The sequence below is a fragment of the Clytia hemisphaerica genome, unplaced genomic scaffold (genome assembly GCF_902728285.1).
Source record: "Clytia hemisphaerica strain Z4C2 unplaced genomic scaffold, Clytia hemisphaerica genome assembly, whole genome shotgun sequence".
Taxonomy (NCBI): Eukaryota; Metazoa; Cnidaria; class Hydrozoa; order Leptothecata; family Clytiidae; genus Clytia; species Clytia hemisphaerica.
The window spans coordinates 539,186-562,335 of record NW_027103811.1 but is presented as its reverse complement, the minus strand read 5'-3'; the positions used below and the strand labels follow the sequence as shown (position 1 = coordinate 562,335).

At 35.7% G+C, this 23,150-nt stretch overlaps 1 protein-coding gene across 2 annotated transcripts in view; it reads left to right on the top strand.

Moving 5' to 3' along the window:
• LOC136806586 (dyslexia-associated protein KIAA0319-like protein) overlaps window positions 1-23,150 on the top strand; it is a 66,557-nt gene that overhangs the window by 8,658 nt on the left and 34,749 nt on the right. For both annotated transcript variants that reach the window (XM_067063177.1, XM_067063176.1), the window contains 15 exons: window positions 413-509; window positions 951-1,043; window positions 1,295-1,433; window positions 1,898-1,962; window positions 2,342-2,442; window positions 2,826-2,882; window positions 3,192-3,356; window positions 4,012-4,103; window positions 4,711-4,859; window positions 5,198-5,349; window positions 6,099-6,237; window positions 6,959-7,029; window positions 7,682-7,916; window positions 8,563-8,685; window positions 9,218-9,308. In XM_067063177.1, coding sequence (XP_066919278.1) covers window positions 413-509; window positions 951-1,043; window positions 1,295-1,433; window positions 1,898-1,962; window positions 2,342-2,442; window positions 2,826-2,882; window positions 3,192-3,356; window positions 4,012-4,103; window positions 4,711-4,859; window positions 5,198-5,349; window positions 6,099-6,237; window positions 6,959-7,029; window positions 7,682-7,916; window positions 8,563-8,685; window positions 9,218-9,308 — 1,769 coding nt within the window. The remainder of the gene's footprint in view (window positions 1-412; window positions 510-950; window positions 1,044-1,294; window positions 1,434-1,897; window positions 1,963-2,341; window positions 2,443-2,825; window positions 2,883-3,191; window positions 3,357-4,011; window positions 4,104-4,710; window positions 4,860-5,197; window positions 5,350-6,098; window positions 6,238-6,958; window positions 7,030-7,681; window positions 7,917-8,562; window positions 8,686-9,217; window positions 9,309-23,150) is intronic.

Sequence of the window (23,150 nt, the reverse complement as noted above, 5' to 3'; positions counted from 1 at the left end):
TAATAGCATGAAAAAAATCTAAGAGAATCTACAAAAATTCAGACTCCCCTCCTCAAAATCAATATTTATTTTTATCACCATTCTCAATGATGAAAAGCAAATCTATATGGCCTTGATAATAAAACGTATAGATAATCTGATCTTCCTTTAGTCAATGGAAGGAATTAAAACTTGCCACACCCACCATTACATTTACTTAATTTAGAACTTCGCTGAATCTAATCATCCTCATTTCTCTGAAAATAAAAGATATGTATAGGTTAAGGCAAGGATGACCGTACTCTTACTATATTCCAATTGCTGGAGCCAGCTAAACATTGAATCTACTGGGTGTTACGTAGGTTTAACTTAGGGGCAATATTTAAAGATTTTAGCGCTGACAGCTTCCCATTACGTTTTCATTAATTTACAGTTGGGACTGCCAGGTTTGTACACGTTTAAGTTGGAGGTCACATCAACGGTTGATTCAAAGCACGGCGTCGGATTTGTCAACATTACTGTTAAAGAAGGTATAGATATTTTCTCAAACGTCAGAATGTTTTTCAAGACCTTCGAGTGTGTACGTTTGATTACCTATACATATACATTAGTCTCTATAACTAAAATTTATCCTTAACTCGAACAAGTTTTCTTGTCCCTTCAGTTGACAATGCCTTGTAAACCTTACTCTATTACTCGAAACTTCTTTAACTTGATCAAATTTCTGTTCCCCGTATCCGAGACTTCATTGTTCTCAACTTAAAGAGACGTTCTATTCGAGCGTTCAGCGGTACAATGAAATGATTCGATTTGCTTGTGCTTGAAATATTTTTTGCTGACTCACGGTCAAAACACAACACCGTTGACTTTAAAATACAATCAATCGTTCATCAGATGGACGCTATAATAACGTTGTAAACCAGCTGAGCCTTCAGTGAGTAAAACTTAATTACAAATTTCTTATTTTCTAGCCGCTCGCAAGAACAAGCCACCGCGTGCGGAGGTCTTTCCGAAAGATCAGACTATCATGCTTCCAACCAACACCATCATCCTCGATGCTTCAAGTAAGAAAAGTTAATTATTTGAAATCATGTGACTAATTCTTTCTGAGCGAAGGTTGGTTTGACCATATATTTTACTTGTAACTTCCAAACTGAGTGACCTGAACACCAAAACTCGGACCATCGTTAAGTTAGCCAAAAGTTCCTAAATATGATATAATTGATATACTATGAGTGTGCGTAACTTCAGAGCTATGGAATCATTTGCAGTATTTTTACCAAATTCATCAATATAAATCTTCCTTTCTCCACAGAATCGTCAGACGATGACAAGATCGTTTCTTACAAATGGGAAGAACTAAAAGGTCCCATCAAAGAAAATACAATCTTCACGTCCTCTGATAAGAAGATCTTGGAGTTGAAAAATCTCGTGGCTGGTGTCTACAAATTCAAGTGAGTATCAGTCGTTGAGTTTAAAGCCCCGAAGGACCAGAGAGGAATGAATCTTCCACTTTTCTCAAGCGAACAAAAGAGAAGGTTTAAGATTTGCGTCGCATTTAGAATGACGGATTGAATCTAACGTCCTTTTTTTTTTTTAGCGGCATATTTTTCAAAATCTGGCGATAGGTTTTACTTTCAATTTTGCGTTTGTTTGAAAACCACGCGGGTCAATCGCGTGTTTTGAATTCAAATTTAACCCCTTTTGAGCTTCGAAATCAATGGTATCAATGATGGAAGGCTTTAGATATCTTATGATAGAGAATATTGATTTTCATTAAAAGGCTCCAGGAAAAGTATGGCTCTTGGGTAAAGAAAGCGAGCTCTATGACCTTTATCTGATTATTTTCAAGCTTATCATTATGTTGCTTATTATTTTTGAACATTCAAAGCTTTGAAATGATCACTTTATTTTCAAGGCTGACAGTGACTGACTCGAATGGCGAAACAGATAGCACAGAGGCTAGAGTTAATGTCAAAAAAGGTTTGTTTAAGGTTTATACAGGGAGTTAAAGGCATTCAGTCGACATCCCATGACACAATTACCTCCAGCGCATAAATGATAAAGTGCATGCTGGAGTTGATGATTGTAACAATTATATCTCCGGAAAGGTGATTCCAAAACTCTAAGATCCAAAAGACCTGGGTAAAAATATTTAGTATATCTTCCTAAAACAATACGCAATTTCTCCAAAATCATGCTCATTTTAGAGTAGATTCAGATATACGGTAAAATTAAGCAACAAATAATGTTAGTAACAAATTGTATACGAACTAAAATTATCATGTAGCAATTTTTGTATTATCATATAACACCGGCAATTCTATTTGAAAATATCTGATGTTTATTGTTTCTTCACCAGAGCAAGACTATCCTCCAGAAGCGAATGCTGGCAATGATGTAGTGATCCGGTTACCAAATAATTCGGTTATCCTTGATGGAAGTCGAAGCAAAGATGATAAGGTCAGTAATTTTCCATTTGGTTAATTTAGAATTGCTCTCAAAGAGGGTACGCCTGAAAAGGATTTTCACATAGTGGTTAAAAACTGCCCCTGTACAACCGTCTACTTCTAGACTACAGTCTACTCCTGACTGAACTTTCCATTCTTACGCTGAGACCAGTGAAATGCTTAACAGTATCAATTAAGCCATCAAAAAACCTCATGCTAGTGAACCTTTTCCAAATATATTTTGAACTAATAAGTTCTTTTTTTAATTCGATGAAGCATATATTTATAAAGTGTTTTTGATAATCCGTCTGAGGAGAAGCCAACTTGAATTATAACTTTTGTAACTGTTACCTAGAAAACTCACCCTAACAATAGATTTATCTGTTTTAACTATAGGGGAAGCTGCTTTATGCTTGGCGGAAGACACCAGAAAGTCCTATTTGCGATTTGACTGTGAGTATTAGTACAATTCAAATTAAAATTAGCTTAGTTTCATTTTATCCACCTTTCCTAAGTCCTAAACCAAATTTTCTTCCGTTTGTCGGATATTTTGAAATGACACAACATAATGCTTTACAAAAACTAACTAACCATTTCCAGGGTTCAAATTAGGTGGATTTTGATATTCTTCTATAGTTTAATTATCAACAGAGTTTATACCTTAACTAATTTTTCAACCCTTTGCTCATGAAAAAGAACCATCGCTAACAAAAATGATACAATTTATACATTATATTCATAAATTGTATCTTCCATTACCAGGGTTCAAGTCAGGCGAAATTGAAAGTGTCAAGGATGGTGGTGGGTACGTACGCCTTCGTGTTGAAAGTGACAGATTCAAGTGGTCAAGCGAACGAAGCTCAAGTCAAAGTGGTCGTGCTCCCTGAAGAAAATACAGTCCCTGTCGCTAAAGCTGGCGATGATAAGGTAATTACTCATAAGATTTTAATGTGTTTTGGATTTGGAGCTAGTTTAGAAACTTGTTTGTACTAGGAGGTTAGGGAATTTTAGGAGGTCTTCCAGCAGTCTTTCTGGAGGAAATACAGTTCCTGTCGCCAAAGCTGGAGACGATAAAGTTATTATTTATACAATTTTGAAGTTTCTTCGATGGAGCTAGTCCAGAAACTTGTATGTACTAGGAGGTTAGGGAATTTTAGGAGGTTCGGTGTATTTGGAGCTAGTATTGAAGCTCGTACATACTAGGCTAAAGGATTTTAGGAGGTCTTCCAACAGTCTTTCTGGAAGAAAAATACTGTCCCTGTAGCTAAAACTGGAGATGGAGGTAACTTTTATCATTATCCATGATTCCACCCTGAAAAGAACACGATCTACGTTGCTAAGACAGGGAACAGATATGTTATAAGGAATTATTATCTCGAGGTTTAGTTTGATATGAAATTTTCAGCATTATTTTTAAATGAGGCACCATTTAAAGATTTACTCGTCAAAGCTTATTGGATCGTTTTACGGACCTGACTAACCACTTAAAAATGTTAGAAACCAAAATGAATGACGGATTTGAAACTGATATAGAACGCCATGGCTAATTCAATTTTGACCATCTTTTTCCCTCATCTTTTAGGAGATTGTGTATCCTGACGACTCGACAACGTTGGATGGCTCCAAGAGTACTGATAACTCAAAAATTACCAGTTATCTCTGGCAAAAGATAAGGTAACACTCATCAGTATTGAGATTTTCTTGAGTCTCAGACGAATACATAGATAGAGTCGATATTTTACGTGGATACCCCAGTAATCTAGGACTTTTAGACCGTCTTTTGATTGTTTTCACGGGGTCCACGGCCCGGAACTGAATGGAACATTGGAAGGAGCGGGGATTCGAACCGCGAACCCCTGATTTGAGAAGCTGATGCGCTAGACCACTTGGCCATCGCTCCTTTCATTATAAAGGGAGCTTTCCCTTCTCAAAATTCAGCAAAAGTCAACAAAGTAAAAGAGAGTTGAAAAAGTTGTTGTCCATTTTCCTAAATTAAACAGAAGACTTTGCTTTGCTTTGTCTCAAAACTGGTATCATGGTTTATCTGGGAAAATGTTTACTGCAGCAAAGTAAAGACCAAGCTAGCAGCTGTTTGTAGACATGTTCTTTTTATAAGTTTTATGAATTCAGTGTCAAAAAGCAGCTGTATAAGTGTCGTTTATAGGATTTATTAAGTCAAACTTGTATGTAACTGGTGATGCTAAAATGAAACTTATAGGTCTACATTTAAAAAAGGAGTTTTGACTTATGTTATATCAAATTGACTCTTCTTTCTTTGCAGTGGACCAGACAAGATAAAGATTGTTGGAGCAACGAATGCAAAAGTGCATCTAACGGACTTAGTACCTGGTACTTATGTCATTAAGTTGACGGTTACTGATGATAAGAAATTGACTGGTTCTGATACTGTCAAAATACATGTTAAAAAGAGTAAGTTCTAAGGCTATTTCACGATCGAAATGAATCATGAGCAATTAGGACTGATGATTGCGCCCCCATAATGGCTTCCCGTTGGTTAGACTCCAGAGTTTTAGACCAACAGATAGAATTCGTTAGCAGAGCGTAATAGTCCTGATTACCCATGATTACTTTCGACCGTGAAATGATCGATTTTAATTATCTTTTATTTCATTAATTCAAAGAATACATAAACCGCGAGAATTTGATTTCATAACCCTGCACAAAACACTAAATTTTCAAATTAATTAAGCCAAGGTCTCAATAGAATGCGCGGACATTTTATCAAATTATCTTCCTTCTTTTTTCAGACCATAACGATCCACCAATCGCAGTGGCCGGCCAAGATCACGTGGTGTACCTTCCATCGAGGACGGTTTCTATCGACGGTTCAAAATCACATGACGATGGATTGATCGATGCGTTTAAATGGACTCGGGCTGGCTTGAGTCCCGCCGCTGGTGTAAGTAGAATACAGGTCTTACTGCGAATTCTTGAATGTAAGCTGATGGATTCTTAATGTGCTGGTTACTTTAAATAAGAGTGGTAAACAAAAAAACTAAGCCAGTGACGGCTTACCTTCCAAAAGTTCTCTTAACATTCAAATGAAAACATATCCGCAGAAAATTATAATATGAGATATAAGCCTAGCTTATTGCTTATAAAAACTGTTCAATAAAACCCTTCCTAATTATGTACCAGCTTGGTTTTAAATTATTTCATAGTGGCTGTACCGAGGCACTTTCCGAATTTTCGTCATTTTGCGTGTTTATATCAGTGTTAAAAGTTGTTCCGTCTCAGACGGATTTCCGTCTCAGAGAAATATATAGAGAGGCTTTTCTATCTCAAAATTCTACATAATTTACCAACATTTCAAGAATAAGTGCTAATTTGGTGTGTAAAATCCATTTTCTTTCTCAGACGAAAATCTTGCTTTGACCACTGTTATATTGAAAAGCGAACTTTTGGAAAGAAGATAGCCGTAAAGACTGTCCGTCAGTCCCTTCGTCTGGTTGAATTCGCTGTCTTCAGGACCAAAATAACACCCTTGGTAGAACCATTATCTTTTTCTTTCTTGCAAAATAAAATTTAAAGTGGTCTTTTTGGTCTCCGGTGGGTGACGTTGCCCTGTCTTTCTAGAATCTGGTTTGTGTGACATTGTGACGTCATTGCAAATTTGATGGATGATGTAATGTTTCCTCTTCCTTTTAGACGGTAGTAAACGCTAGTGATCAACAAGCCGTTCTACAATTAACAGACCTAGTCAAAGGACAATATACATTCCAATTAACCGTGACCGATGATAAAGGCCTGACGGGCTCCGACGAAGTTTCTGTGTACGTCAAAGAAAGTAAGTGCTATGCGTGACGCGTGAAGATTAAAGTACATTAGATATTTTATCGAGTAAAAAAATTAGGAAATTTAGGTGAGGCAACATTTATTTATGTGTTTGTTTGTTTCTTATTTATCGTTGACATAAAAAGAAATAGCTACTAGGCTATTACAAGTCAACCTATTTACAACTTATACAGTTCTTAAATGAAGCCGTCAGTCAACCTATGCCATGCGAGGGGAATTGGGTACCATTACTCTGATACAAGAGTGTGGGTAGATTAGACAGACATTGTGACGTGCCGTGGCACTCATAAGGTTCGGCCTCGCGTGAGCATCGCTCTCCCAGTGTCGTTCGATGTCATGGTATACGCCATGGCTTGGCAGCTCGCGTCTGTCAAGTCGCAGTGTCTGTCAGCGCCGTGATTCCTACTCCTTCTTGGGTAGGACCCATCCCGAATGCATTCGAAGGGTTCATATCTATCTAAATGAAGCCGACACCATCAATGTACACTTTACATATTCTACACGGGCCGGACATAACGTTGGTTTCCACTGCTTAATTTTTTGTCTTTGTATGTCTTTTGTGTCAACATCTCGCCTAAATTGACTACGAAAATTGTTAGTTAGTGATAGATTGGCATTATTTCCCTAAGAAGGTATTTTGTTTATAGGGATTTATAGCAGAGTGAACTAATCTTTTTCATGAGACGACTTTTTTGTTTTCCTTTTCATTTCAGATCCATTCAGCTCAAATTTGGTGGAAATGTATTTGGGAATAGATATCAATAAATTCACTGAGGAAGATAAGGTATGCGTGCGTTATATAAAATGATCATAAAAGCTGTTCTATCCTTCTTTCTTTTAGTAAATAGCGAGTTACAGTTAACTTCTGATTTTTTTGGACGGTAAATCAGCACTTTTGCCGTCCTCGAATTTGCGTTCCATGTCGCTTCAGTCACTCCGTCGTATTTAAAAGTGCAAATTCATAAGGGCTACTTAGACTACACAATATATTGACGAACAATATTCGACAATATGGTTTGCGGACCGTAATGTACGAAGTAAACAACTGGTACTCTATTATAAAAAGGAATTTTTTTTCTGTAAACAATCCCCCTTTATTGTTGAAATATTGCAAATCGAGCTGACAATATATTGCGGACACCTTTTCAATATATTGTCGACATTCAGCAATATATCATCAATATATTGCCTGACAATATATTGTGTAGTGTATGTAGCCCTATAAGCTCGCCAATGCGCTCTTTAAATTCGAAGCCGGAGCTAAAACAAAGCTCCCTCATTAAGGATACATTGGTACACTTACATACTTCAGCATCTGGTTAAAAATAATGCTACTTTTAAGTTAATGAAGAAAATCAAACTAACTGCCAATTCAATCAATATTAGAAAGTCACCGCCAACGAGAAAATCTCATAATCCTTTTTTTTTCCTTTTAGAAACAATTACTACGGAAAATCTCAGTGCTGTTGGAGGTTGGATCCGAGTTTGTGTTTGTCCAAGGAATTAGTGACTTGGGATTCAAGAAAGGCGTCAAGTTAATATTTTACGTCAAAGACCCGAATTTCGAAGACCGCCGTTTTGACGGGAAATTCGTCGCCGACACTTTGAAACAGAAAGTTGGGAACGGTGGCAAATTGTTTGATATCACTATGTTGAGAGTGGAACCTTATGGTATGTCTATTTGATTTAGTTTGTCACGGTCAAAAAGCTTCTGTCAATTCTTAATCACCTACTCTAAATTCTCTCCATGATTCTAAATGATCGCTGGAATCTTGATAACCGCGTATATAGTAAATTTTTCATAATTCAAATCTCAATAATTCAGCTATTTTCTGGTCCCTTGGCTATTTTTATCTATATATCTCAATATCTCTAGTACTCTTAAAATTGGTCCCCTAAACTGAAAAGTAGTATAAAATACTCTTGTTAATCTGAATTATTCACTCATTCGAAGAAACATCTTGAGCCCTTTAACATCGAATTATCGAGGGGCAATAATTATATTAGACTTTTAGCCCCTGTCCCTATGTAGGAAAATAGTCTTTCTTCCCAATCCTCGCCTTATTTCCACTCGAGTGAATTCTACTTAAGTTTTGTATCAATCTTAATCTCCACTTCTTTAAGGCTTACTCGATAAGTGCTTTAGTAGAGTCTCCAATAACTCCTACAAGTGTTTTGGTTCTCTTCAGATAAGAAACCCAAGTCCCTATAACTCTATATTTAAGTTCCCCGTGCGTTTTCGAGTTACCGACACCACAGTATAAGATTCTTTCTCATACGAAAATCAAATGATGTTGTTAACTATTATTTTTTTCAGTATGTCGTAAAAAATGTTCCGGTCACGGTTACTGTGACCGTGTGTCCAAGAAATGTGTTTGCGATGCTTTTTGGACAGCAAATTTCTTCAAAGCTCATTTGGGTGACAAAGAAAGTAACTGCGGTAAGAAAAATATCCTTTCCTCGATCATTTAGCCGGCTCAGGCGCGCAAGGGCCTCTTAAACCGATCTTTTACATAGTACTATTAATTGAGTATTTCTGTAATTCGAACTAAAAAATGGTTCTTTCAGCTGGAGAAAAAAACATATAAAATACTCTCATTAATTAGAACTTATACGTTTCGAATCTTTATGTAAAAAGTTTATGTAAAAAGAACAAAAATGATTGGAATTACAAAAAGTCCAATAGTTCCAATTCTCGATTAGAATTCTTAGTGCACTGAAAATCGAATTAAAGAGAGTCAGTTTATTTCTTCTATGGCCGGTTCAGACCAAAGATTCCCAAAATGTTACTTGATGCCTTTCTGCTTGATGATCAACATCTAAAGAGGCGAATCAAGGGTTAGTGAAGAAATCCAAGGAAAGGAGTGGCTTCCCTACCTTCGGATAGGCATCTAGATTTAAGGGAGTCTTTGGGTCGCCCTCGATTGCGGTTGCTAATTTACTTACTTTTGGTTATTTCTTTTATTTTTCAGATTGGAGTATCTTATACATGAGTGTGGTCATTTTTGGAGCATTCTTGCTTCTGATTGGTTTATCGTGGACCATCTGTTTCTGTGTTGCCAGGTTTGTCGAGAAGACCTTTATTTTCATTTAAAAAGTCTCAACAATACCTAGCCAGTGCCATAATTTTCGTCTAACAGGCTAATCAATACCTTATCATAGTTTCTACCCCCCCCTTCATTAGGGTTTTGATGAACCAAAAGCAAGAGGGGTGTTAAAAGTATGACTTTCCTAAGGGGGGGTTGCCAGTTAAAGGGGGGTCTTTTTACCTAAGAAGGGGGTCTTCTTAGATAAGGGGGAATCTTCCTTGAATTATGACTCTTGTACAATCGTTTCATTTATACTGATTTTCTAAGGGGGGGGGGTGTGAAATTTTAAATGAATTTCCTAAGGGGGGGGCTAGCACTTAAGGGGGGTCCTCTTACCTAAGGGGGGGTCTTGACCCCTCTAGAAACTATTCTTATTTGCGGAAATTTCGTCGGACACTTATTTCGTCGGCAAAAGATTTTCGTCGACTAATGATTTCGTCACCGAACATTTTCTTCGTTACTTTTGTCCGACAAATTTTCCGCCGATAAGGTATTAGGCCAAATTTTCGTTATGAATTGGTGCTTTGATACATATTATCAACTTCAGTTTTGTTTGTTTTTCTCCACCAGTCAAGATCTAAATGAAATATCAGTGACATGCAGTATGTCTTTTTACAGTAACTGTAAAGGCGAAACTTTTCGTCAATCAAAACTTCGTCACTTGGCAAAAAAACTAAGTTTTCAAGAAAAATTTCGTCACCCGACTAAGCTAGTACTTTTATAACGCATGTGTCGTATTCTGGGGGGCAATTAGCGATGTGAGAGGATATCCTTGCTATAACTTACTTTAGAGTCAACCTCAGAGTTTGGTTCTTTGTTCCTTAAATTCATTTATGGGTCCCATCTTCTAAACTGTTGATGTTTCGTGTTTACTTTGTTCGTCGTTATTCTCAACTTTTTTTCATTTTATAGTTTGATCTGGTTTGATTAATAGAGGTTGTCATCATTTGAGGGGCAAGTGTCTGTGGGACTTCTTTTTCATCAATCTTTTGGAATTCTTACAATATTATTTGGGGTCTGGTCAATAGATGTCTTGTAGTACTTAGAAAATGTCTAGGCTGCTGCTCATACTCTAGCGAGAAAAAAATCTCATAGTAAGATATCTATAGAGAGGTCTGCGATTCAGATTAGACAACGCCCGAAACGCCCATTAAGTTGACGTTGAGATAAATGGCCTGTTTTGTTTTATAATTTTCCCCTGTATTTTAACAAAATCTTTATATCCAAAACTTTCCAAATACATGACGGATTATAATGCACTAAAATGTTTTCGAGAAAAAACTTCCTTTCTTTTTAACACATTAATCAGGTATGTGTGGGTGAAGCAATAAAAACTCTTCAATATATTTTTGGTGTCCTCCGCCCACAGTAGGCATTGGCGAGTTTATGTATTTGCACTTTTGAGGACGGTAAAAAGTGAATGAAGTGATTTGGAAAAAAACCCAAAATCGAGGACGGTAAAAGTGCTGATTTAACGTCGTCCTCAGTTGGTCATGATCTAGTCAAATTAGAACCTTACCGTCTCCGTCAATTTTTGGGGGCTGTTAATCTACGCTTGTTCTTTATAAAAATATTTTTGACGAGTCTCGATTTCGACTCGAAATGAACCGAGAAAACATCAAAATTTCAGTAATGGCTGATAAAATACTGTTTTTAGCCTAATATTAGAACATTCAAACCCGGTGAAAAAACATAACCTTAAAAGGTGAAGAATCTCATGTCTGCTAATGTTAAAAGACTTGTGAAGGGAAATGGAGTTCATTGTTGGCAACCGCCTCGCTTGAAGAGGTGATCACTTGGCGAGTTTCATTTTACATACACGTTTCTTTTTTATAAGAACATCCAAAATTTTTGAAGCCTTTGGATGGTCTTAACTTTTTGAGTTTTAAGCCTAAAAATGTTCTTAACATGTTCTTATTTTGACCATTTTTTGAGTATTTTTTAGTCCACGAAGCCTTAAAATGTTCTTAACTTGTTTTTAATATTTTGGCCATCGAAGCCTTATGTTCTTATATAGTTTGTTCTTATAAAAAACGTGTATATGGTCATGCTGTGTCCCTATGCTGTCTTGAACGAGAATTTGAAGCAATGAGTGAGAAACAACTTCCAAGTAAAACATCTGCCGGTTAACTTTACTTATTGTATTCTAGCATGCCAGCCAGTCGACTAATTCAGACATGCCAGAAACCAAGCAAATATTATTGGAACGTCGATCTTTGCCTATAAATGTTGAACCTTCTCTATAAAATACATCTTTACCACGAAAAAAATACCCCTTTTGATTATTATTTCTGAAACCAATTCTTCACTCCTTTTGCTAAATACAATAGTTCTTTCTAACTCGAACTTCTATAACTCGAATGTCTCCTTAACTCGAACAATGTTTCTTGTCCCTTCAGTTAACAATGCTTATCAACCTTACTCCATAACTCGAAGTTTTCTTAACCCGAACAGATTTGTGCTCCCCATGTGTTCGAGTTATAGAGACTCAACTTTAATTTCCAACTTGAGTTTTTTTTATGGTATTGGGAGTACGGTCGAGTTTTATTAACACATTAATTACACTATTTAAGGGGCCTATTAACTTTGACCATAAACACTGTTGTTTAAGCTGGACTTATGTCTTGTATTGTGTCAAAAAACTATTTGAATTAAATACTTTAAAATCTTTAAAAACTATTTAACTTAAAATTGCAAATTAATATTATTATTAAATCATGTGTGTCTTGAGACACTTCGATGTGATACTATATGACAAACGTTTGAAGGTCTTGATTTAAAAACTTTTTTTTGTCGCAGAAAGTATGTGTTGTATTTTATTTGCCATTATAAGGTAAGGGATTTTCAACATTTGTTTTTAAAAATGTGTTTAACTGTCTGCTCTCTCTTACTCTATTTATCTTGGTAATGTAAGAATGATACAAAACTCTATGATGACTACAGTCTTTTGTGACTGATTTTTTTCTGATCTGTCTTTAGGTACTTTCAACGCAGCATACTTTGGAGATTCAAACCAGGCCCGGCGGAAGTGGGGAGACTGGACTGGGGAGAGTTCAGCCTCCCCACTTTTGAGCAAATGATATTTTTTTCTGAAATTCCTTCAGCCTCTCCACTTTAACGGTTGTTCCGCCGGACTGCAAACATGATGATTGGATGATTCTAAAACTCGTTGATTTTGTCATATTCATGATATGCACCATTGCAATGTCTTCCGTTCCACCCAATAGCTGATTGGTTGAAAGTGACGTATTGACTGCTTTTACGTCACTTCCAACCAATGAGCTATTGGTTCCATGACGTAATGTCAGAAGACATTGCAGTGGTGCATATCATGAATTTTCTGCTTCGGTATGTGTGTGTGTGTAAGGGATTGATATCTACGGATTGGGTGGAGGATATTTTCAAAAATTCCAAAAAAAATCGAACCCCCTCCCTATTGATATCCTCCAAAAAATTTTAACCCCCCCCCCTAGCCAGTCGATATAATTTTAAAACCCCCATCCCTAAAGACATGAAATCTTTTTTAGACCCCCCTATTAGGGTGGGAAAAAATTTTGACACCCCCTAGAATCACCACCCCCTCCCTCCTAGTAGATACTTTCTAACCACACCCTAACCAAATTTTAGTCCATACATACATGATTTCAATCCACTGCAGAAAAGAAAGGAGATTCCCAGAGCTTATCACAATTTTTAATGCATAATTAGGATATATTAAGAATACCTGTCATCAAGCTAATCATTAGTGACGTTTCATCCTTTTAATTAACACATAATTAGGTATTTCGCATATATTATGCGAATCATTTCCACCTAATTATGCGTATCTAATACACACGACAAGATTGCAACAACAAACAAACAAACATTTTTTGTAAGAAATTTGAGACTCGAAGAAAATGCTTGATTCTTATAAGATTTCATTCGTTGATTGAGCCAAAGTTGTATAATTATCGGACATTTTGAGTCCGGTATCTGAGAGTCCGGTATCGGTCTCACTTCACTTTTGGATTTGGTGTTTTGTTGACTAGAAAACACTGCTACTGTAGAAGAGATTTTTTTCAGAATAATAAGATTTTTGCTTTAAGTAAAAAGTTCACCACTAAAATGTATTTCTTTTCGATCTGTATCTGTCCTTGTCCACAAATTCTTCACAATTCATGTCCCAAGCGTTGGTCATTATTATTGCAATACAGTTAGCAGATTCATTCAATGAAAGTTTTGAGAAAAGTTTCTTATAAAAGCGATGGAAGTGTGCAACAGTATTCTCGAGTGATTCTCGAGTTATATTGTCTTTATTTATATCGTGTAATAATTTACGTAATTGGATTGGAACTTTGAATTGTATTACGTCAACGTCAATGAATTTTCTGTATGAATACGTCATTGGGTTTTCGTAAACGTTAGCTTTCTAATAAGGTACGTAGCCGAAAAAGTCTCGGTATAGAAAGGTCGAATTTCCGTTATTCCGGTACACCTTGTATCATTTTTGACCGGTACAAGAGAAATATTTGGCCGCTGAGCTGGTATTTCATGACAATATTACCGATATTCAGGTGTTTTGTACCTTGGTACCCCCCCCCAACATTCTATAAACATTCGTCTTTGAATGTTATTTGTGAAATACTGAGAAGAGTTTGGTAGAGGAGAGAAAATACACGCGCGATAAAAAAACGACTTTATCGAGAATTCTTGGTGATTGGGTAACTCTGAGAAATCAATTATGCAAAATTTATCTTTGTTGTAAAAGAGTGTAGATTTAGGAGTTTTTCTATTTTAGCTTCCAATATTTCTACATTTCACATTTTATGTTTCAAAACTTTAGTAAAAAGGAACGTATTTCGGAACTTGTCCTACTGTAGTTATAATGCGTTCTGTAGTTTTAAATATTTATTTTTGTTATCAGAAAAATCATTATTAAACTTTTGCAGTTAAATTCCTTTAATTCTCTTAATTGTCTAAAATTTTGAACTTTTCAACATCTTGCTAACTTGTCCCTAACTTGTTCTTAAAAGAGTAAAATTTTGATAGCATCTCTTGAGCAATAGATTCGATTAAGTAATAATCAGGAATAAATCCTTTTTCCTTTCTTTATCTCATGTTAACAAATCTATCACCTTCTAAATGTCGTTGTCAAAATATTGTTCAGCCTCATTAAGGGTTTTCCACTGAAACGTTGCACACGAGCCTCGTATAATTTCTCTCCATTGTCGTGATTGATCATGCTAAAGACATTATATAGATATATGATAATCATGCTTATGCTGAGCCACAAGAAAACACGTATACATTATGTATCTCGAATTACAAGTTTTTTGTCAATCAGAAAACTAAAATTCCCAGAATTTATGCTAGAAATGTTCTCAACATGTTATTATTTAAAGTTTTACTTAATATCATCAGAGAGAAAGAAAAGGAAAAGAAAAAGCAAGCAAATATCCGTAAAAAAACCGAAAAGCTGAAGAATTTTTGAAGCTCAACATTATTTTGCAGAATATTCTTAAAATTTAGCAAATTTTAGCCTTGTGATTCTCAAAACAAACAGTGTTATCTAAGGGGTACGTATCTTCAAAGTTTTATGAAAATCAGGGCTTCAATGAGATTTGTCATCAGAAGTCAGAGAGGGGAACTAAAATTTAGGAGGAACTGAAATTTACGAGGAATGAAATTTACGAGGAACTGAAATTTACGAGGGACCTGCCTTAAATTCCGAATTTTTAGGTAAAGTCTATGGACCAATTCTGTTTTGCTTCGCCTCACTTTTGTTTGAGATTTTCAGCTTAGAAAAGAAGGTGAAAGATACAAAAATTGGGGTATTTATCTCCACTAAACAAGATAAACCCAAACATATGACATGACAGTGGATTAATCTAAGGAGGGTATTGTAGGGTTTCTTTATAGACAAATCCAAGTTTCCAAAGGACTTTACTGATTAAACTACAAACAAACTTTTGGCACTGCTTGGCATCACACTTAATTTTCAGAATTTTTCTAAAAACGTGATTTTTTTTTCTATTCCAGTGATTGCTGTAAATCACTACAATGCCAAGTTAGAGAGGCTATTAATAATTTGATGTTATTATTCTCTGTGTCAAAACACTAAACACTGTGATCCAATTTCGACCAAATTACGGAAATTAAACTGAAAAGAGATCATGATTGATGCGTCAATTTTCTTTTCTCTTTGTTTTGATCACGTGTGTAGTACACGTTTTTTATAAGAATAAAATATATAAGAATATAAGGCTTCGATGGCCAAAATATTAAGAACAAGTTAAGAACATTTCCAGGCTTTAATTTTTCTAAAACACCCAATTTCATAATAAATTTCTCAATAATGCTCACAGAATGGTAAAAATTAAGAACATTTTAAGAACATTATTAGGTTCCAAACTCGAAAAGCTAAGAACATCCAAATGCTTGAACATTTTTGGATAATCTTATATAAAAAAAGTGAAATATTTTTGAATTGGAATTTTCTTCCTATATATTTTGTCTGTTTTGCTTTTTTGATAAAATTGACCCCCTTAGGGTCATAAATCTCCCATAATCACTTTGCAACCTGCTCACGGACAATAGAAAAGATTTGGACTCATCTGTTTACCCTTTCCATGATTTTTTTGAGGCAGTCCGATTTTTGAAAGCAATTTTTTGGGTAAATTTAGGCTAAAAAAATTGCCTAAAATTAGTTGCACGGTGCTTGTACGACTCGTAGCTCATTTTTAACTTTGAAAATCTTATTTTGATTCAAAAGTAATATTTTCCGCTTATGCACTTGTGCCATTGACTCACTTGTCATCAGAAATTTTGCTCCTAGACCTGACTGACAAAACTTTGGCTGCCTTGGGGATAGGAAAATGCTTTATGAAGGGTTTTCGGATGTTTATTCTGTACTCTGTGGTCTGTATTTCGTTTCCCTTTAGAAAGGACTGACCATTTCTTGTTTGTTTTCATTACTAGACAAGACAGAAATAGTACAAACTTTTGTCACTTTCACCACAACAAGTTCTATACTTTCATAAAGTATCCCTTATCCGACTGTTTTGAAGCTCAAAAAGCCCTTCTCAAAAATGCTATACTAAGTTATTCTTTCTTAAAGTTACTTTATAAAATTCCCTTATACATCAGTATTTTTATGAGGCTTAAAAAAGCTTCTCTTCTCGAAAATACTATGTTGGGATGGACGAATTTCTTATCTTTTGTGACCATTAGGGGGTTCTTTACCAAAAACTCCTCAAAGATAAGAGAGGAAAGCCATAAATTTTTTAAAAGGGTAGACTAGGAAGGTCTTTATGTAGTGTTCGTCTCAGCAGGCGAGGACATTATAGTATATTGTCCTATATTTCCCTTTTCTCTAGAAGGCCTTTCCAACTTTTTGCCTTAAATTTGTTCATGATCTATTTTTGGTTTTCGTAATTAAGAACTGATCTTTGCTTGCAAGTTTTAATGGCTTTTTTAAGTCATTATCTTCCGATTAAATTAATGCTGGTCGAACAATTATTATTCAAAGGTTAGTCATAAGAAACACCATTAGATGAGATTAAGAAAGTTATACTCTATAGCATCTGATTGACCGAGGTTACATGTAAATATTTTCCAACTCTGGCTGATTTACAATTTTTCCATTAGATTTATGAATCGCACCAGTATCCATCCAATTTACTAATCTACCAAGGATTCTTGTCTCTATGTTGAGATTTTTCTTACAAAGACAGGCTATGACAAGACGCATAGAAGAAATACTAGGAAAGTGCTGATTTCTTATAAACGTTGAAAATTGTTGGAATCAAGCCACTTTTCAATCTTAGAAAGGATCTCGATGTGATGTGGCAATTTCCTACTTTTTATCTATCCTGTGAAATTCACCCGGCGGATGAACGTAAAAGTTCAATTATCAAATTTTGGTTTTAATGTGCAGTAATTTGCTGCAGACCTAATATGTGCAGAGCTTAAGAGAATCGATTTCAACTATCGCCGGAATTAAACGTAATTTACTTACCAAGCCTTACACCTAATACGTGCAAGATAGCTAGGAGTTGTGATTTCGAAATCTCCGGAATAACGTAAAACATCTATTTAAGAGGGTTATCGAACTTTCCTGAAAGATTTTGTATGTGACAATTGAAATATCCAGGACGGAGCTGTAGCAGTAGCACTTATATTACGAGTCATTAGGAATTAGGCGGGTATTGCCGTATCAATAGAATTAAATCATAGCGTCTATATGGATTAGATGAACTTCTGTTGAATTAGATATCGAGAATATCCAATATCCATACTTATGCGTCAAAGATTTGTGTAAAGAGAGTTTCAGTTCACCAGGGTTGAATATCAATAATGTCAATTTTTTTCGTTTCTGATAGATTCTTACCCAATTAATTTTAGCTTCGCGATGGATGTTTTTTTTATGAACTACACTAGTCTTCCAAAGTAATATAGTTTACGTTCAAGCCTGATCCTCTCAAAATTTAGATTCAAACGAGGGTGGGGACTGGGGGGGGGGCAGAGTTAATGGTTAAAAGCGGACAGGTTGGAATCAAGCTTTTTTGCCTTCGGTGAAACTTCCATCTTGTGGTACCCAGGGATGGTTATTCACTTAGTTAGTGAGGGAAATTTAACTAGTGAAATCCATCTTTTTGGTGATTGCAAAATTATGACACATCAACCATTTTAAGTTACCAGCAATTTAGTCAATAATCGCGGAAACGTTATTGCCACGTGAAAGGCTTTTTAGAAACTGATTGGTTTTAAATGATTTTTGATGAGGTGCATTTGTGAAAATTTAACTATGACTAAATAATTTTCAAGCTTTTTGGTGATTTCAACATAACCTTTTGACTATTATAAAATGTTTAAGATGCCGTTTTAAAGTAGGGATAGGTAATAATGGGTTTTAAAATGAATTTTGATGAGGTGCATTTGTGAAAATACTTGCGTAGATACTTGAGAAAATAGTTTAAAGACTAACTGTAGAGATCATATGGCTTTCAATGGATATTTTAATTACTGTTTTTAGTCACTCTTCTAAAACTGTTCCAAAATGACAGTTATAAGAACTACTATAGCCTAAAAATTAGGTCGTACATAAAATTTGAGAGGAAATTATCAAAAATTACCAGCCTAGAGGGTCAATTATAGATGTCAAATAGAGTATTAGGAAGGGCCTTAGGGAATGCCGATTTGTGGTCCTCGAAAACCTTTTTCGTGAATTTTTAACTAAGCCAGTAGAACTGTTCTTATTATAATGGATTTAGTCTCTAACTGATAGTGACTGTTCCAAAAGTAATTAAAGGAACTAAATGCTCGATAATTAAAAATTGGAAAATAACGGGGTAATTATAACTCGCTTGCAAAAACAGTCAAGCTAGGACCAGCCTTTTCTTGCCTATTCAGAGAGAGAGCTCGTTAAGAGGTCGTTAGTGACCAGTTTGATAAGTACCCACTTTGGCAATGTAAAGTACAATGCAATGGGTCATGGGATAATATCAATGAGTTTAAAGCCCGAAAGAGGCTAGAAATAAAATTCTTGGATGGGAAATGAAGCCACTTATTTCCCATCTGAAACGCTTGACCCGCGTAGTTTTGCTTTTTTGTTAAAGAGGTACTTTGAAGCCTCACAATTTCAACTATATAAATGTTTTCCCATCCCCTTAGCCACGAACTACTTGCATCGAAACCTCTAGAAAAATACCAGTTGAAACAAAAAAATAAAGAAGTGAAAAAAAGGTATTTTGACTCCAAAGGGTTCTGAAGGGCTACCTTCTAATTAAAGTAAGCGTTCGTTGAGAAACGACAAGCAAAATAAAAACTAGTGCACACTCAAACCAAATGGACTTTTTTTTTGTATTTCTAGCTCGATGTTAAAAGTTGTCTCTCCGCTAGAATTGACCGGGAAATAGTTAAAGAGGGGTAGTCACTAGTCAGCCGAATCTATTTTCCTTTATAAAATCAATTTTACTGTGGTGTCATTATTAGAGGAAAGATTTTGACAGGAACAAAACAAACTATTGATGAATGACTTTCTATTGTAATATAAAAGAGAAGTGTTGCCAAGTTCGGTCCTACCGCAAATGAGCTCGTGATCGCTTCATTTACTTACAAATGACCGCATTTTGAAAACCACTTTTGAAAAACTGTAACGTTTTAGCAAATTAAAACATTACAAATTACAAAATTTGTGTACCATTCCAAAATAGAATATTGGTTTTAGATCCGGCAAGTATGTAGTAATCTTTACTTGACGGTAGAGCTTTCGGATACAATGCACAAAGCTGTAGTTCAAACCTGAAAAACAGTACCTAATGTACATAATCTCTGTTCATGCTCAATAACTAAAAAAATTGGATAATATCTGTTTAAAGGGCGATACCTTTATGTTTAATTTTGTTCGAAAAGGAACTGGAACTAGTGGTATAGATGCGCCGTGAGCTCGAGCAAAGGCAAATAATGAAGGCTGCAATACCAGGGCAAGGAAGGGAAATGATCTACAGCCTCTCCTGATTTAAGCTATATATATCGAAAGAGTAAATGTACAGGGTTATCAGGAAAGAAGAATGTTTTTAACGTTTTACTTACTGACATTTTTAACAGTTTTGGAAGGCTTTTTAGATACTATCTAAGGACTCGTTTAAAAAGATTAAACTCCATCATCTAAATCCTGCACAAACTTGTCTCGATCATGAAATTACCGGCTATTTTTTTATTGACGTCATACAATCCATGATTTATATGCAGGTAACAATAGATGTATTGTCTTTGAATATCCAGTTCATGACAGGAAAGTAATTATAACATTTTAATTACAAATCGATATTATGAACTTGTGTTATAATTTCGTAATTCCAAAATAAATGATATTATCCCCCTCTTTTTGCTGGTCATTTAATTAATTCAGCTATTTTGAAATATTTGATATTTTGCGCAAATAATGTCTATTTTAGTTTGTTTTGTAAAAATAAAGATGTGAAATTATTTCCCTAAGGTTTAATTAAGATTGCAATTCGTAGGAAAGACATTGACCTCAGTTTTGCCCCTCCTATGGGGAGGCGTTTATTGGAACGCCTCACGTCCTCACGTTTATTTAAGGGGATATTTATTGAATTTTTTCCCTTAACGGAGGGGCGTTTTTCGAGGGTGGGAGGGGGGTTGGGTGTTCGTTTAAAAGAAGGAAGCGTTTATTCGAAGTTATACGTTATTTAAGAAAACAGTTTGACTATCCAAGTGAGCCAGAACTATTTTTATTGAATCAGGTGATGTGATCTTGTTTTTAACTCTACACTACACTTGTGCCCGCTTCGATCGCACTTTTTCGAGCAAAGCCTCTACGCTATTGGTCAATAGAAAAATGAAGCAACTTAATTGGCGCGATATGACGTAACGGTTGAAAAAAGTTGAAATGTGTTCAATTTTTTTTCGTAGCGTGTGCTACATTTTTATGACGTAATCTTTTTTCCAAGCAAAAAGGATTGAAGCCAAAAGGTGCAGTCGCAGCGCGCGCTAGTGGGGGCCGGCCTTGACGCTCAATTTCGCAAATATTTGGAGCGATTTCTACGATCAGATCCAAGCTTCAAGTATGGCTACCAAACCTCCTTCAAAAGAAAGAAAAGAATTCTTCTCTCAGCAAAAACGAAATACAGGGTTTTCCACTGTAGAAATTATTTTTCTAAATTGAAGTTGCCACGTACGCAAATAGCATCTCCGCCATCAACAAAGATGGCGTCAAAAGTCAATTAGCTGGTTCGTGCAAGGGACGCATTTCAAGAGCTAATGAGGCGCTATTTGGAAATGTGATGGAAGTGCTTTTGTTCATTAACTCCCTAATATGGATGCTCTTAATTACCTCCCGAATATCGCATGCGTCGAGGAAACACATCAAAAGAATTACCGCCTTCTTTTTTATATATCGGAATTGTAAGATTTGAGAGAACTTTTCGACTGCGATGGAGAGCCTTTGCGACCATATTTGGCTATTTTACAATGTGATATTTTGGGTTTATCTTTTTTGACCTGTCTATAATTTGAAGGAAGAAAAGCTGAAAAGACGTACCCAACATTCTCCTTAATTTGAATTTCTGAAATTTTGAAGATCGAATTAGATAAAACTCTTTTCACATAATTAAGAAGTGTTCTTCATTTTTTACCATTTTTGATCAAACTTTGTGATACGCTGAGATCGTAGATTTTGTTACCATCCGATAGGCGTGGGATTGAAGAAGAACAATGAAGTAAAGGACGCAAATCAAGATGTCTCTTTGTGTAGATTCTTAGATTTCCTGACTACAAAGGATACCTCCACTTCTTCACTTCAACTGCTGTCAATTTGATGCAAAACATACCACCATGTACATGCTAGAAATCCCTTCAATTCCGATCAAAATATAATTCAACAATTATTCTTCAAACCAGTCCAGTATCAGCTTTCTGAACCTTAAAACTATAGAAGTCTTCTTTGAAACCCTACGAATGGCGACCCAAGGAGACTGAAAATTTTGAAACTCACAGGCCTGAAATCTTATCCCTTTACCCAAGGATAAGATTTTAACATTCTCTAGTCTTGACAACATCATACACGATGTCTTGCAAAGCTGACTTCTTTTGGCCGGTATCCTTAAGAAAATAATTGAAAGACCGTCTAGAATCCCTAGACTATTTGGCTATCCATGAATAATATCGACTATACAGAGTTCGTCATACTTTATTGACCGTTGTAGGATTTCATGTAATCAATTCATTTGATTGCCCTTGAGATAACCATCCATACTTCTACTTGCCAAATAGACTTCCTGAAACGCTGCACGCCTTGCCACTTAATTGAGGTCTTTAAAGCAATGACTTATAGATTGCGTTCTCTAAATTAATCATATGATGCGTCAGTGTACTTTCCTTGAAAAGTAATTGCTTTTTTCAATCTGATTAAAAAATCTGTCTGTTACATGTCTGGGAAAATAATCTCCTTCGGAAAGAATCTTGAGAAACATGTGTATTTGTTTTGAGGTTTAAGGAGACGTTTTTGTGGGTTCTTTATCTGATCTTCCTATGGCTTGTTAGCGGCTAACCTACAGGGGTGACCCGATATACTTTCAAGAGAAAGTTGCTTGGCCGATGTGATTCCGTAATCCAGCCCTTCCACATATTAACAGTTCCCGACATTCAAAAAATATTTCAAAATCCAACTGAAGTAATATCACGTATTCCTCAAGAAGGATTAGAAAGAGGAAGGAAAAATATTTCACCTTTCGACAGCCAAAGTTTTCTTACTGCTTTTTCAAACCACGCATTCTTGTTCCTTTACTTCTACAGATCTCAAAATTTTCAATCGTCCGATATCTCAACTTATTAGAAGAAGCTCAAGTTAGTGGGAGAGGGGGTACTGCCCTTGCCGACCTCACCATTTAGTTCCTAAAGGCTTATTTTCAAGTGACACATCTCCCTCTTTGATTACTGAATGTTGAAAGTTTTCAAGAAGCTTCAGAAATTAAATTTAGTAGAGGAGAAAGTTATCGGGTGCCTGGTAATAAGAAAGCCACCTGGGTCTTCGGTTCTTTATTTAAAAAAATTACTTCGTTTTGAGCATAGAAGTGGAACCTTACTCAAGACCACAGATTTCTGTAAAGCCCGAAGGGCTAGATGTTGTGTTTGGGCTGAAAAGTGTGCCAAGGTTTGGTAGGAAATCCTACCTAGGCCACGTGACATTATAATAGAATATCAGCGCTTGACCAATAAGAAGCTTCGCAGGTTTTTGAAAACAATAGCAGTAATATTTTTTGCTATATTCACTTTTTTTTGCTTGGAAGAAGCACGACATCTAGTCCTTCGG